At 37.2% G+C, this 14,996-nt stretch overlaps 1 protein-coding gene across 4 annotated transcripts in view; it reads left to right on the top strand.

Annotated features, from left to right (window-relative positions):
* Positions 1-14,996, top strand: part of KIF16B (kinesin family member 16B) — a 142,503-nt gene that overhangs the window by 87,512 nt on the left and 39,995 nt on the right. For 2 of the 4 annotated variants that reach the window (XM_034060514.1, XM_034060516.1), the window contains 4 exons: positions 1,414-1,584; positions 2,399-2,504; positions 3,116-3,166; positions 10,327-10,449. In XM_034060514.1, the coding sequence (XP_033916405.1) occupies positions 1,414-1,584; positions 2,399-2,504; positions 3,116-3,166; positions 10,327-10,449 (451 nt within the window). Of the gene's footprint in view, positions 1-1,413; positions 1,585-2,398; positions 2,505-3,115; positions 3,167-10,279; positions 10,450-14,996 lie in introns of those variants that run through there. The other 2 variants (XM_034060515.1, XM_034060517.1) reach the window with 2 other exon arrangements.

The following is a 14,996-nucleotide window of genomic DNA, read 5'->3' as shown; positions in this document are numbered from 1 at the left end:
GTGCAGTTTAGTGTATTTACTGGTGGATGCATCACATGGCTGGATAAGTTTATAGCTACAGGAAGTGATATCTTTTGATAGTAGGATGTTTACATACAAATCAAGAGATAAGCTTTTTTCCTTTAATGTAATTCTGATTTTTGTGGTTAAATTGATTTTCCATAGATGCAAACACTCTCTTATATGCATCAGCCATCTCCCATCCAGTTTCCCTCAGGATGCAAGATTGTTTTGCTGCTAATCGAAAGAAACAGATAGCTTCTGGCAGTGATGCAAAGAGTACTCTAAAAATGAAGTAACAATTCAGCTTGCTTTACTCCTGTTTAAGCCTCAGCAATTGTTATCACTTCAATTTTCTGTTTTAACCTCCAGGATGGAATAAAGTCATTGTAGCGTTTTACTTCAGTTTATATATATATATATGCAGTTGTAGGGTAAGTGGTAGAATCCCAACTTTGCCTAGTTTCACCTGCTATTGCAGGATCTTCTTTTATTCTTCAATTTTCAAGTAACCTCTAGGAAAATAATTACCTTTAGAGACAAAGTTTGTAATGGAAATGGGGAAGGTTATTGCTCTGTTACTAAACTAACCTCAGCTACATTACAAGTGAAAAGTGTGCTCTGCAGCTTACTTCATTATAATACAGTTTAATGTGACTAAGTGATAAATAGTGCAAGCAGCACTTCTTGTTTAATACTAGGTGCGTCAGGGATTTTCACTTAAAAATCCAGTCTCCAGTTTTACATATTTTATTCTGTGCATAAATCTGTCTGGTAGGACATGTGTTTGTTAAAATGAGGAAGTTTTCATTTCAAACTATGATTTATTAGGTATATATAAAATAAATGCTATATGTTTTATTATGAAAGTAAACTTTCAAAAACAGATATACATCCCAAAGGAAGAATGGGAAAAGAAAATTTATATGTATAGTACACAATTTAAAGATTTTCTTATAAATATGTTTTGCCACATCCTTGTTTTAGGTTGTCTTTTTCCAGATTATTGCTGTATTTTTGAGCTTACAACATTTTATCCTCCCATTTGCTTGTTTACTTCACACTGGAAACTAATAACTGAGGCCGTTGACAGAGTTCTGTAATGAGGAGAGTTTCTTCAAGTGATCGTAACAGATAGGTTAAGTCTTAATAGTCTTAATTAATATTTAATGTGCTGAGTTAGATACCTTTTGTATTGGAAGCTATTGAAGTTGTATTTAACAGTACTGCTGCTGTAATGTGTTTTTTGAGCTGTGTCTATTTTCCTGCCTGAATGTGCTTGATGAAAAATTAGGATTTTTACATGTTCATAAATATGAATATCTACAATCTTATGTGTATCCAGTGTAAGTACAATACTTCACGTAAGCACTATGGGAATCAACTCTAAATCAAAGCAAATTACATTTTAAGATCTCTTTATAGCCTGGACCAGGAAATCCAGCAGCTGAAGCAAAAAATATGTGAGGGTGATGGTGGTCAGAAAGGAAATCATGGCACGTTAGAAGAGAGACTCTCCCATACCACCTCCCCTACCACTCCAACAAGGCCACAGCCACCTGCTGCACCGCTAGTTGATGACAGGTAGGTAACCAGCGTTTCTGCACTGCTTTGGTAGGAATGCAAACAATAGCTTTAGAAAAGAAATGTTCTGAAAGATTGTTCTGCAAGGGTTGGTTATTAATTAAATACTGTAATTGTACTTAACTAGTCTGGAAATAAAATTAATTTGCTCTATTTTACTTTAAATAACCAAGAGCCTGATCTGTTGCTCCTGTACCGTTTGTTTTAGAATAGAGGGTTGGAAAAATTTAGGATAAAATGTATTTAGATTTGTGTTTACAGTTAGTTACTTTCTTATATGGTATTCCTCTATATATGCTTAAAGCAACAAAGTAAATTAAATTGCCTTCAGCCTTTTTTAATAGCCTGGTATCACTTAAAATCTATTTAATATCTGTTCTTTTTACGCTTATGCATGAAGTTGTCAGTATCAACTCTTGGAACATTTCTTCTGTTTGAAGACCAAAACTTTGTTAGCCCAAGTTGCCGTGATAAAAGTGATAAAAGCAAACCATTAAGTAACTAAAGTTGCCACCTCAGTCTTCTGTTTCTTCTAACCCTCAGTGCCACTTGCATGTACAGCTGTATGCATACCAGTGGCTTGACCTGTGGTCCATTAAATTGTGATAACAAATCATTAACCTTTGCCTGTTAACTGAACACTTGCTCAAAAGTCCATATTCCATAAGGAGGGATAAAACTGGTCTAACGTTAAGCCTGCTAATTAGGAGTTGTGCAGGATGTAGGGTTCATAAGCGTTTCAGAGAGCCCTTTAGCCTTTCTTGATTTTTATCTAACAATATACTTCCCCCCTGCTCCCCGCTATACCTTGAAGGATAAATGCCTTTATTGAGCAAGAAGTTCAGAGGAGGCTCCAGAATATTCATCATAAAGCTGAGGATAATGAAGTTAGTCAATCCTGGTCTACAGAAAGTTTAAAGGTGAGCAGAGATGGGTAGGAGATCCTGTCTTCCATGCACCTTGTGTAGCCACTTGTTTGATATTGTTGTTCAGTAATTTTCATCTTTGCCTATACTTACTTGATTTACCAAACAAAGTAATCAGTAAATTAGGGATCATAGAGTATAGAATGGTTTGGGTTGGAAGGGACCTTAAAGACCATCTGGTCCCAATCCCATGAGTTTTAGATTTGATAGCCTTTATTTCCCCTAGTGGCTGTTTTATGTTGTAGTCCCTTATTTATTTGTTTATTTATTTATTTTGCAGGAAACAGTGTGTAAATGGCAATAGAAAGCTTGCAGATAAAACAAATATCTTTAATTTATGTCTGTAAAATACTGTGATAAAATTCCATCCAAGAAGAACAGTAATTGTGTGTACTTGCAAACAAATGCTCATTTAAGAACTGTTAATCTAATCAATCCAAAGACTGGGTTGATTGACTTCTAAGCTAGCGGTATAATAAATATTAAGAAGAAAATAGTTATTTGTGGCTATTAAAAAGAATGTCTCTTACTATGAGTACTTTTAAATGAACTTACACAAGAAAGGCACTCGTTTTAATAATCACCTGTACCTTTTTTGTTCTTAGGATAATGAGAGGCTTAATAATGGCACTCTTCAACGCAAGCTGAAGTATGAGGTAGGTCATAATTTGTCAGAATGAAATGGTTGTCTTAAATTATGGCATGCCCTATAATTAAGTTTCTTAATGTTTAGCTGCATAATTAGAATTTTGAATTCACAGGCAAGATTAATGGCTTAAAGAGGCAGCAATGCATTTTGTCAGCTGGAATTAAAGTGATTTTTTTTCAGATTTGGCATAGCTTTTTCTTTATTTGAGAGGTGTGGTGTTATTGTGGCTCTTTCGTCCTTGTTTTGTCACAATTCTTAATTTGGAACAGTATCCCTTTCCTGATTTTTAGAGGATAAAATCATTTAGTGAGGAGAGGTTGTCTGAATCCAGAATAACACTTCACGTTTTTGAGTCACAATGAGCTATGAGTGTGTCTGTAATATTAGCAAGCAGCATTGGGTAAGTTTGCCTTTGTCATGGAGGATTCATATGTGTATTTTTAAACCAAGGCTTAGACCCCTCCCACCATATTTGGTTGCCTAACTTTTGCTTGAAACATGGTTAATTATTTGTCTTGGTGTGTAAATCCTAAGTACCTCTATGGATTTAAACCTTAATAGTAGCAGGGTTGTAACACCTCTAATTTGAACTTTTTTTGGCTTTTACGCTGTTATTTTTGAACAGTGTTGGACTTCTTACACTATCTTGATAGTACAGGATCAGTTTTTTGTGCATGTGTGGAAAATACTAAAGGGCTTATAAATTTCTATGTCACCCTTTGACTTTCCTGTGTTTTTTGAGTACAGAAAATATAAACCAAGTGAAATGGATACTGTAAAAGAAAAAGCAGTGGTGAGCTGGGAAGATCAAGCATTCCTGAATCAGACCTCAATCACTTCTGCTGGATTTCCGCTCTCTGGTTTTGAGAGATTATACAATGATTATATCACTTTTGAATGATTGTACAAATCTAATCAAAATCAATCCTCGATTTAAAAAATGCTCAAATCAGAAGGTTTTATAAAGGCGTTTCTGTTTTCTTCTTTTGACATTTTTAACAGAAAAGTCAACAGTGGCAGCCACATTTTGGCTTTCCATTTCTGTCTAAAGATGCTATTTGTGCTCCCAACTTGTTTGGAGAAAACGAAGGAGTAAGAGACCATAAAAGACAGAAGGCATATACAGAGATGTGGGATTTATTTTCCAGTCCTGGAAGAATCTCCTCCCCTTTTACATCAGAGAAGGCATTTGAGAATGAAAGGAGTAATTCAGAGCAGGAGAGCTTTGCTTGTCATCGTGACACTGAAAGTAGTTTAATTCACTCTAAAAATATTAATACTTTAAAGAGTAAAAATGTTCCTTATCAGAATGTTTTATCTACTTCTTTACAAAGTCATGACTTAAATAATGTGGCTTATTCACTCTGCAAGGTTGAAAATTTCAATCATTTTGATGATAAAATAATTACTTCTCCGGCTTGTGACAGCTTAAGAACTGAATCTGAGTGTTCCCACTTGAAACAGCTGTCTCCTGTAGGATCTTTAATGGGTGCTAATGAGCAGGCTGGCTTTAACAGCACATCATGCCTTCTCTTTTCACAGTCTAATGTGCATTCAGAAATAATAACTTGTAAAGAAAACAGTCCATTTCAGACAGTACACCCGACAATTGAAGACCAGTCTAGTAATTCTCAACTTCCCACACAAGAAGCCTCTGATTTGATGTCTTTTAAGTCAACAGCTTCTTATTTTGATGTGAGACCAGAACACACTTACAGTTTAAGATATCTTTTCAGCAAGCTTTCCTGCCTTTACAAAGATACCAGTAGTCAGCTGCTCAACACTACAGTAAACTCTAAACCAATTAAGGAGTTGGGAAGTTTGTGTGACAGAAGTGAGAGATGTGCACAGGCAGTATCATTAATAAAAAATCTGCCGTTTATAAGAAACTTGCAAGTAAATGTGTTCTTCAAGTCAGATGTGAATCAAGATGTGTCCCCCTCTACTGATGATGCCGAATCTCATACTGAAAATGTTGCTCAGCCTGAATCCACTGTGCAAGAGGCTATCACAGTGTGTGCAAGAACAGAAATCTCTGATGCCTGTGCAAGAAAGCCCTCTGAAGGACTTGTATGCTGTTGTAAAAAGGAAGAGCTGGAAAACAGTCTTGTGTTAAGGCAGAAATTTGTGCATTTCCCTGATGTCTTTTTGAAGCTTCAGGTCTGTTCTCTGGAAAAAGTATTGGAATTTTTGACCTGTGCCTTACCTCAGATCTGTGTTAGAATGGAGGAGTTGAAAGGTATATATTGGCTTGCTGTTGGCAGTTGTAAAAAACCTGAACCAGAACCTGCTTGCTTGCTTTTGTTCAGCTCTGTTCTGTATGTTGTTGTTTCATCAGTTGAACAAGACATCTACCACAGTTCTGTGGCAATGTTCTGTGAGGTTCCCATCACCACTGTAAAGGAGATTCAAGTTGGCTTTGCTGGACAGAATATTAATCTTCTATGCTCTGCTGAAGATGATTTACTCACAATATTTACCTATAACAAACACTTCACTCAAAGAATTTGCCATGACATAATGAGTGTTTCGATTTCTGCAATGGATGATGCTGTTTATTTAAATCATCAGCTCCTGAAAGATGATTTGATGCGGATTTCACTTGACTGGACATCAGATGTAAATGACTTAGTTTTGTCAAATGGAGTGAGATTGTCCTGTAAATTTAGAACTGAATTAGTTGATCTGGTTTACTTACTCCATGAAAATATGGGAAATAGTAAACCTTCATTAGGTGATGTTCATGTACTGCTGTATACCTCAGTGAAAGTGGACTGTGATAAGCAGACTGTGCATAGAGCTCTCGTTCTTACAACTACTCATATAGGTCTCTTAAGGGAAAGTGATGTCTTTTATCCTGCACCTAACATTTTGGATGCTTCAAGCCAGGAATCACAATTTGACAGGCTTCAGCTGTGCAGTTTGAATGATATCCGATGTGTAGTTTTGCCAGACAAAGAGAACTTCACAAAACTTGAACTTGTGTTTTCTAGAAAGAGCAAGGTTGGATCTGATTCAGGAATCGATTTTTCTAAATACTGTGAAAAAGAAGTAAATACTCAACTGACAGTCATCCCATCAATTTGTCAAAGCAGTTTGCATATCCCTTCGGAAGTCTGGAAATTAACATTCAGTTCAAGTGAAGAAGCCATTTGGCTAATTATGCATCTGACTAGGTGTTGAAATCCAAATACGTTTAGATACGTTCAGAATAAGAGGCTAATGAATATTGATAATTTTTCTTTTTTAATCAATAGGCAAAAGAGTCTTTTGGGCTGGGAAGGGAATACCGTAGGGTGGATACACACATCTTAGCAAAAATAATTATTACTTGACTGCTTGCTTTTTGTGGGTCTTTGATACACTGTACATACGTTTCCTTGGGAAAGTGAGGAAACTAAATATTTCTATCTTACATGGTAGGTGGATCAAAATTATAATTACAGTGGTGCCCTGATTTCCATTTTGGCTCTGTTTTCTGGCTCCCTCCATGTACTATCTGTCTTCATTAATGTCTTCTGTGTTCCTCCTTGATGACCTTTTCCTTAATCTTTCTGAGTGTCTTTGTTTTCCGTGCATCTCACTTATTTCACGCCCTTGATTTCAATATTTCAAAACATTCAAAATACTATTTTTATCTTACATTCATTGTATGCTGTTAATACTGAGGATGTTTTTAGCTTTTAGACTTACAACTTTGGAAAGAATAGCATTGGCAATTCTGTTTCAGAGTTTTGCATTTAAAGATTAATTCACTCTTGCATTAAAATTTCTCACAAGTGCAAAAGGCTTGTTGGCTGAGTTACCAGGAATTGATGGATTTACCATATCTCTTTTCTCCTGGGTTTGCCCTCTTTGCTCAGGGCTAAGAGAGCATAGGCTGTGTGGAATGAGTGAAATAGAACAAAAAAAATAAATGCAGAGAACATCCAAGAACATCTAATCTTCCTTTCAGATTTCCCTCTCACGTCATTTTCTTGAAGGGAAATAATACATGTCTTTAAGTAATTCCTATTTATTTTGTCCAAATAGTTAACTTGTACTCATCCATGATAAAATAAGTCTTTATATTCCCTTGATGCTGGGAAAATGTGGTGTGAAAAAGAAACTTTTTAAAGGGTGTAAACAGACATCACTTGTGCTTTAAATAGCATTTTAACTTTTGGTCATGTCACTGTACTTGTAGTAAGACAAATGCTTTGGAGTTTGTCACGTGTGTATGTGTTTCTCATGCCATTAAATGGATAGTTAGCAACTGGGGATACTGCCTGACGAAGTAACTCTAGAGTTCTCTCCATACAATGGGTTTGGCATGACTTTCCTCTATTTTTGCTTGCTTACTAATGGGGTTGTTGATGCCATGAGGTTGCATCTTATGGTTTCTTTAATATTACATTCCAAGAAATAATGGAGCAATTGATCATTAGTAAAATATTTCCATTAGTTGAGGTTATTCTTTACCAGTCATCAATGTCATGTGTTCAAATAATAGATAAGCTGTAGTATCTCATCTTTTGCTTCTTCCCTTGTAAAGGGAGCTGAATACCTTTTGAGTCCTGTTGCTTGAATGTGCCATCTGCCTGGTTTGAGGAAGATGGTCCTTGGCAGAAAAAACAGTGGTATCTAATCTGAAATTCTAAATTGTGTAAGCATATTGCCAGTAGAGGTGAAATCTTCTACTAGACAGAGTTAGACTTCAGTCTCTCTACTAGTATAAGAACATTTCCCATTTGTTCTTACCATATGTTAAAACATGATAACGTAGCTCACGTGGGATTTCAAAGAAATAACTTGCATTGGATGAGGAAGTTATGTCTGGAAGGATAAATGTTGGTTTGGGTAGAGAATTATAATGGATTTTTTGATTATAACAAAATTTTCTATTACCTTAAGGGAGTCCAAAGATGAGCAAAATGTGTCACATTATTTTGAAGTATGGTTTTAGTTTTTAACAAAAAAAAGTATACACAAATACCTCTCAGAACTTGGAGTAGCCAGACTAGCTATGAGTTTGAGTGTAGCATCATGTCAGCCCAGTTCAGCAGTGGCTCCTTCATTGAAATCACAAAGGCATTTCCTCTGAGCCTTGCTGAAAGTTAACATTTAGTGGTGCTGTCCGGGAGGACTGTCTTAATCAAGACTGTTAAAGGAAGGCAATTTCTGCAACTTACTCCTTTTCAGATTATACTCCAAAGTTAAATGTTGTGTTCCTGATAATGTGGCTTTCCTCTTTTGTGTTTGCTTTCAAGTCTAGATCCATCAATATTCTGCACTTTTATAGGGAAAAAAACCAAACCCAAACCCAAACTTCACAGCAATGGCTTTTATTCTACTGTAAATTAAGTGTAACATAATAATCAATGTTTATGAATACCAAACCATTATTTAATATATTAGGGCATGTTTTTCACACCACTTGAGATTATTTTCTTCTCTGACTATTAGGTGTTTGTAAGAGTTCTCTGAAAATGACTGCCAATAAATTACTTGTTGACAGAGGTGGCTTCAAGAGTGTGTTTATGGTTTTATTGCTGTTTTAAAACAGATGATATTGTTGTCAAGGCAATGAACTCCTCTTTTTCCCCCAAGGAAAAAATTGCTTGCATTTGTACGCTCCAGAAATGGGTTTTTGCTAAAAAGCCAGTAAAGTGAGGAGAAGTGAAAGAAGGGCAAAATGGAGAAGCGAAAATATTGATTGTGTAAATAGAGGTCTCTAAAAATATTTTTCCATTCAAACGCAAACTTTATTTTTTTACCAAAACAAACAAAAAAAAGAAAGTTTGTGGAAAAAACCTCCTAGATAAAGTCAGTTAATTGGAACTAAAATTCATTTGCTTTGTATTTGCTTTTTCACTAATGCTCATGTTAAGGGAAATGACATTGGCATTTGTAATTGACTGGTAATGAAATAACAGCCTCTCCTTCTTGAGAGCCAGGTGAGGATGCCAGAAAGCTCTCTGCAACACACAGCGTTGAGAGGCATTTATGAATGAGTTTCAGACTTTTCTCCAGCTCCTACACAGTATTGTGTGTACTGGAAATCACCAGGAATTGCTACAAAGAACGCAAGTGTTGATGAGCAGAACTTTGAGCTATATTCACATTTGGAGATAATGTTGGTCAAGACAGTTTTGACTAAGCAACATGCCTTATGGTAGCTGCTAAAGGACTGAAAATGAATGTTGAAAATACAGTTACAGATCAAGTGATGGATAGCTTCATTAAATACAAACATGTAACGTGGTCAAATCTTTGAAGTGATAGTATTCAATCTTTTTTTGTTATTGTTAACTTACACTTGTCATGGTACTGTTATTTTTTAAGTACAAGTTCATTAAGGTTTTCAGACCGAATATGTTCAATTCAGAAAGTAGAGGACTTCTGACAAGGCAATTTCTGTACTTCTTCACTGTAAATGCTTAATGCTCCTTTTGGACACAGTCACTGCAAAGCATTAATCTCTTCAGTTGCAAAAATATTTTAGTTTTGACATAATTCAGAGTTACAGATTCCATCTGGCTGTTAGTCCATGGAATGTGCCCTCATTACAGATACCTGTTTAGATAATTTTGTCCAGACTATGCGAATTTATCGTAGTTGAGTGTTCTGTTAATTAGATGTGATTTCAAGAAAATAGGAAGCTGTTCTGACAGTGGATTGCTGTGATATTTATACCTTATTTAATTATAAAATGAGTTAGGATTTTTAAAACCTAAGCGCTTTCTGATTTACCTAGATCCCCTGCAGCTATGCGTGATATTGTAAACACGTTTCTTATAGAAAGACATAAAAAAGCATAACTGACTGTCAAGGCTTGATTAATATATATGTATTTTTTAAGAGGGTTAGTGCAAAGTCCTCTTCTTTCCCTTGGTTTTGATATCTAAGCTGAAAATGCCTTTTCAAAGAAGAAACAGTATTTTTGAGGACACTTCACCTTCATTTTTTCATGCATAAAAAATGCTGGGGCTGGCTTATAAAAGGAGAACCACTTTGTTTTCAAGTAATTCCTTCATTTTAGAAGTTATTTCTGCCTCCTCCATCCTCTCTTTCCCTGCTCTTCTGGCCAAGAACATTTTCTCGTTTTTAGTGAAGTTCTTTTCTCTTTTTCCTTATGTAGTGATTTTGGTTTTCCTTTGTTCTCCCTATTTGGTATGCACATGAAAGCGGATGGTCTGTCGTTCATTGGGAGCAAATCCAGATGACCTAAAGGACCCTATTAAAATTAGTATTCCACGCTATGTCCTGTGTGGGCAGGGAAAGGATGAGCACTATGAGTTTGAAATAAAGGTAAGTGCTTTTCAGTTGCTTCTCCTTAACGTTTGTAGTTTCTAGGCACACACTGCTTGCATTTGTACAATGGTAGCATCATAGTAACAGTATTAATAGGTGAATGCCTTTTGTTTAGTCATTGCTGGTTTGCTCTGTCCAACTGTTGGTGTTCACTGTCAGCATCACAGTTAGTGAAGATAGAAACAGCAGCTGGAAACATACTGGAGAAACTGCAGGTTCCAGAAATCACCTTACTGACCCCATTGAATTGTATTTTTTATTCACTAAGTGCAATTTTTGGTTCTCTTTCCATTGTCTATGTGGATCGATTGTACACAGGAGGTTGGTGCTCAGAGTCTTGGGGTGAGCAGTTCCAGATCCAAAGTCAAATCATTCAGTTGAAAGTGTTGCAGAAATGAGGATTAAATGCATATTGGTTGAAGGGAAGCCCTTTATTGAGATGTGTCAGGTATACAAATGATTGGAGTTGAAATAGTTACCTGTAATAATGAAAGCATAATCAAAGTATTTTACACATATCCACAACATAGACTTGATTCCTTGCAGGCTCCTTTTGTTGTTCTGATTCCTCCCATGCTGCATTTCCAAGGTCTCACTTCTCCAGGCTGTTTCTCCTCCATTCTAGTGGCTTCCTCAGTTGATCTGTGCAGAAATGCTGGAAAAAATGCATATTCATTTTGTTTCCTCTGGTACCAAGCCAGTGTTTTTTCAAAGCAAGATGTGAAGTCTAATTGGAAATGTGTTCCCAGTGCATGTGGACATGTAGCATAACTGACGTACATGGCATCAGAGACAGAGTTGGCAGCCACCTTCACTGAATGTGCTGCCAGATGCTTCATTAGCTGGTGAAAGTTGGATGAGTGACCTGCCCTCATGGTGTGAAGGACCATTTCTGAACTATGCTCACATTCTCTTTTACAAAGGCTTTTTTTTTAAGATGGGCAATCTTAGCTCTGTGCTAATTAAATTTTCATCTTGAAACGTACTGCACACTTTATGGATGGAATACTTCCTTTTGCCATTTGAACCTTGAACTGAATTTCCTTGGGCCAGCAAAAGCCCAGAGCCAAAAAGGTGCTGAGAGAAGAGTTAAATGGGTATGAAACTTCCCCAAGGACTGTTGTACTTTCCAGCTATTTTCAGCACATGGGATTTACTAAACTGGGTAATGGTTAGTGAAAGTAGAAAAAGTGAAAAGGTATTTTCTCTTATTAGTAAGTTGGTGGATTTCTCTTTCAAGTATTCTCATCCCTAAAACACATGTAAGCATCTGCAAGATCTTAGGATGAAGGGGCACTTAAAAAAGTACGTGCATAAAGACATGGATTGACTTAGAAGGAAATATAGTAGAAGAAAAATGTTGAAAGGGGGTGAAATTCATAACCAGTAAGGAACAGGAGGATATATTTAGGGAGAGATACAGATAACCATCAAACTAGGCACCAGTCTTCTGTTGCTTGTATTTTATTTCTGTGAAAAGCAAGACTTGCTAACTAACCTCAGTAATAGCATGGAATGGACAGATGCTCCAGCTAAGAGCGATGTGTATGGAATGGGTGTTCTACCATACTAGCTACTCCAATCTTTCATCTCTCTCCTGTGCCATCGCTAGACTGCCTCATAAAGAAAGTGCTGCTTAAATAACTGCTTTGATGAAGTTCAAAACAAAGAAATGGATGACACATGGGGTAGTGAAAGGGGTATCACTCTAATAATTGTGTTTCATTGCTGTCGACTTCATTAGAGCACTGAATATTTTACTGAAGCTCCTATGGACCTTAGTTTGGCAGTCTTTGGGCTGCTTCTTATCATTATTCCCTTACACAAATCGATCAACTGTTTATGCCCTTACCTTTCTCTCCAGGTCTCTGTGTGTGTCACAGTGGGCTGCTTTTGTTGCTTTTGGATTTGGCTCCAAGCTACAATCCACAGACTTTCCACAAACTTTTGTATTTCAAACCTTCCCCTGCAGAGCTCTCAGCTCTGCTTTGATCTGTATTAATCTTCAGCTGCTGCTACGGTTATTCTGTGAGAAATCAGAATACATGGAATAGCGATTTCCACCCCATCTTCTGTCCCCCTCTCCCCCCTGAAACATTAGGAAAATAGGAAGACATGGCAGGGGGGAGAGTACATGTATCTGTTTGTTTCATCCCTTCCTTATGGAAGTTATTGAAGTAATTCCCAGTTTCAGCGTTACTTGATTCACATTTATTTTCAGGTGATCTCCTCAGGATGAGTCAGACTTAGGGGAGGGCTGAGGTATGATTTATCTCATGTCCTTTACTATGTCTCAAATAAGCCCTTTTCATCCATGCTCCTCTTGGTCTTGGGGAAAATGGGTGGCTGACCTGTTTGCATGTAACAGCGCTTGGAAATCTGACAGAGACAAGGGATGATAGAGTTGAATTGTAAGACAGTTCCCAAACTTGTGAATCCTAGGCATCTCAGAAGTGTTTTCTTCAGCAGATGTTTCTAGTCATTGTCATTAAATCCTGGCATATTGCTGTGTAGAGGAACAAATCTAATAAATTTCTAAATAAAACCAACATACACATTTCTTCTTATGACAAGCAATAGTAAAGACTATTTCCTTTGTATGCCAGAAGAGAGTGAGTTGCACTTTTCTTGGCAGCATCGCAGAAAGCTCGTAAGTCTTTCAACCCTAACATACCTTCCAAAAATACTTTTTAGTGCAGCTTCAGCATCTTGTCCATCTAGACATATATAACATTTGGTATCAGGCCAGCAAGATGGTCTGTCCGCTCAGGTTCTTCCACTGGATACAGATCCTACTTTAAGATGTTGAGCGAGTCCCAGAAGAGCCTATTGGGGAGAATTCAAAATGGAAACAAATGCATGCTGTGTTACAATTAAGTTAGCACCTTCTCCCTTTCGAGCAAAAGATGTCATGGAGCTGTTTGTGCTGGTCTGCTGTTAAGTATTCAGTACAAATTGATTATGTTTCCAAAAACCCTTCAATTTGAGTTACAGTTTTATTGTTGACTTTAAAGACATGATGGAACAGTAGTAACTTAATCAGGTCTAAACATATTTATGTTTGAGCTGAATTAGAATACCAGAAAACTATTCTTGTATTCTTCCTTTCATGTTGTTGTGATATGAAGAATATTCAGACAGGGCTGTGCTAGCAGTAGCATGTGGGAAGAGCTTTTGTATCGATAAGATCATTGGTATCTGTTCCAGGCAGTGCCTGGGGTTGCAGACAGTACCTATGAACAGCAAGGCAGGAGGGAAGGGGGAACTCCAGCTCACATAAAGGCATGCAAGGTCTCCGGAGAGCAGATGATGGAAACAAAGCCTGGAATCAAGCGCAGCCCTGCAGGGGATCCTCTGGCAAGAGAGAAAGTTGTAGATAAGCCATCTCATTTTTATTCCTCTTTCCCTTGTTCTCAGTTCTCTCATTTTATTTATCCTGTTTTATATTCTTTCAAAACTGGCTTTTTCTTGTTTCAAGCCTTTCAGTCATCTCTGGCGAGTTCTCTAGAGGAGATGATCCGGGCAGATGCACCCCAAAGCAGTGCTTTTCTCCATGTCCAGTAGCAGCTCTGTTCAGCCAAATGCTGTGGTGTGTCTGCTCAAAATGTCTGTGTTTCTAGTCTAAGTTTCTTTCTGAGCTCAGTGAACTATTGCAGAATTGGAGTAAGACAGGAGCAGTGCTTTGTAAGGAAAGTTCGTTTGATAGTTCGTAAGGAAAACAATGAGTGCCCTTTGTCTACCTAACTTAGAAAAAAGAAAAAGCCCCATCTTTCCTCAACTCTATCAGATGAGTATCTTCAATAATAAAGTTTGCAAGATATTTTCAGGCAACTTAGAGATTTTCAGATGCTGTATTCATAGATTTGCATATATCCCCATCCCATACTTACAGAGCACGTAGTCTGTTATGCATCTTTTTTAAATGAGGGGAAAGAATCTCAGCCCAAACTGGTTGTAGGAATAAAAGGCCTTGTTCTAGAAATGCTATTGCTCTGTCAGGTGTGCTGTAATTCTCCTCATTATGTGAGTGAAGTTTGATCTGTCTGTCCTAATAACATTATTGCTGAGCTTCAGGGACTAGTGAAGGTTTTGTTTAGCTTTGAAACTCACTTACCAGTAATATGAGTGGTAACAATAGAATTTTGCAATGCATTACCTCCCATTACAAGAATTACGAAAGAAAACAAAGAGGATGACAGGGACTGAGTCAGATCAAACCAAGCCACCAGAAAATGCTCCAGGGAAAATCCTTCAGTTCTTAGGCAGCACAGATATATGGCTTTGCTGTTTTCCTGCCTATCTGTCTCTAACAAGTTGTTTATTAAACTTTGTAGAAGAAAGCTAATAAATAATTGGCTGCAGGCAGCTTGATTTGGGTAAGTTTGCTATCATGCTATCACCTAGACAGCTGTCAGATGCACAGCCAACAACATCATTGGCAAGCTGACACACATGCTCTTCCCCAGGCTGTGCAGCTGGGAAAGTCCTGAATGCTTGGTGCTAGATTGCTTCCTTAAAGGCATGCTGCTGTGACAACCCTAGGG

This window comes from Melopsittacus undulatus, chromosome 3, assembly GCF_012275295.1.
Source record: "Melopsittacus undulatus isolate bMelUnd1 chromosome 3, bMelUnd1.mat.Z, whole genome shotgun sequence".
Taxonomy (NCBI): domain Eukaryota; kingdom Metazoa; phylum Chordata; class Aves; order Psittaciformes; family Psittaculidae; genus Melopsittacus; species Melopsittacus undulatus.
The sequence above is the reverse complement of the archived record's forward strand: the minus strand, read 5'-3'. Positions and strand labels throughout refer to the sequence as shown.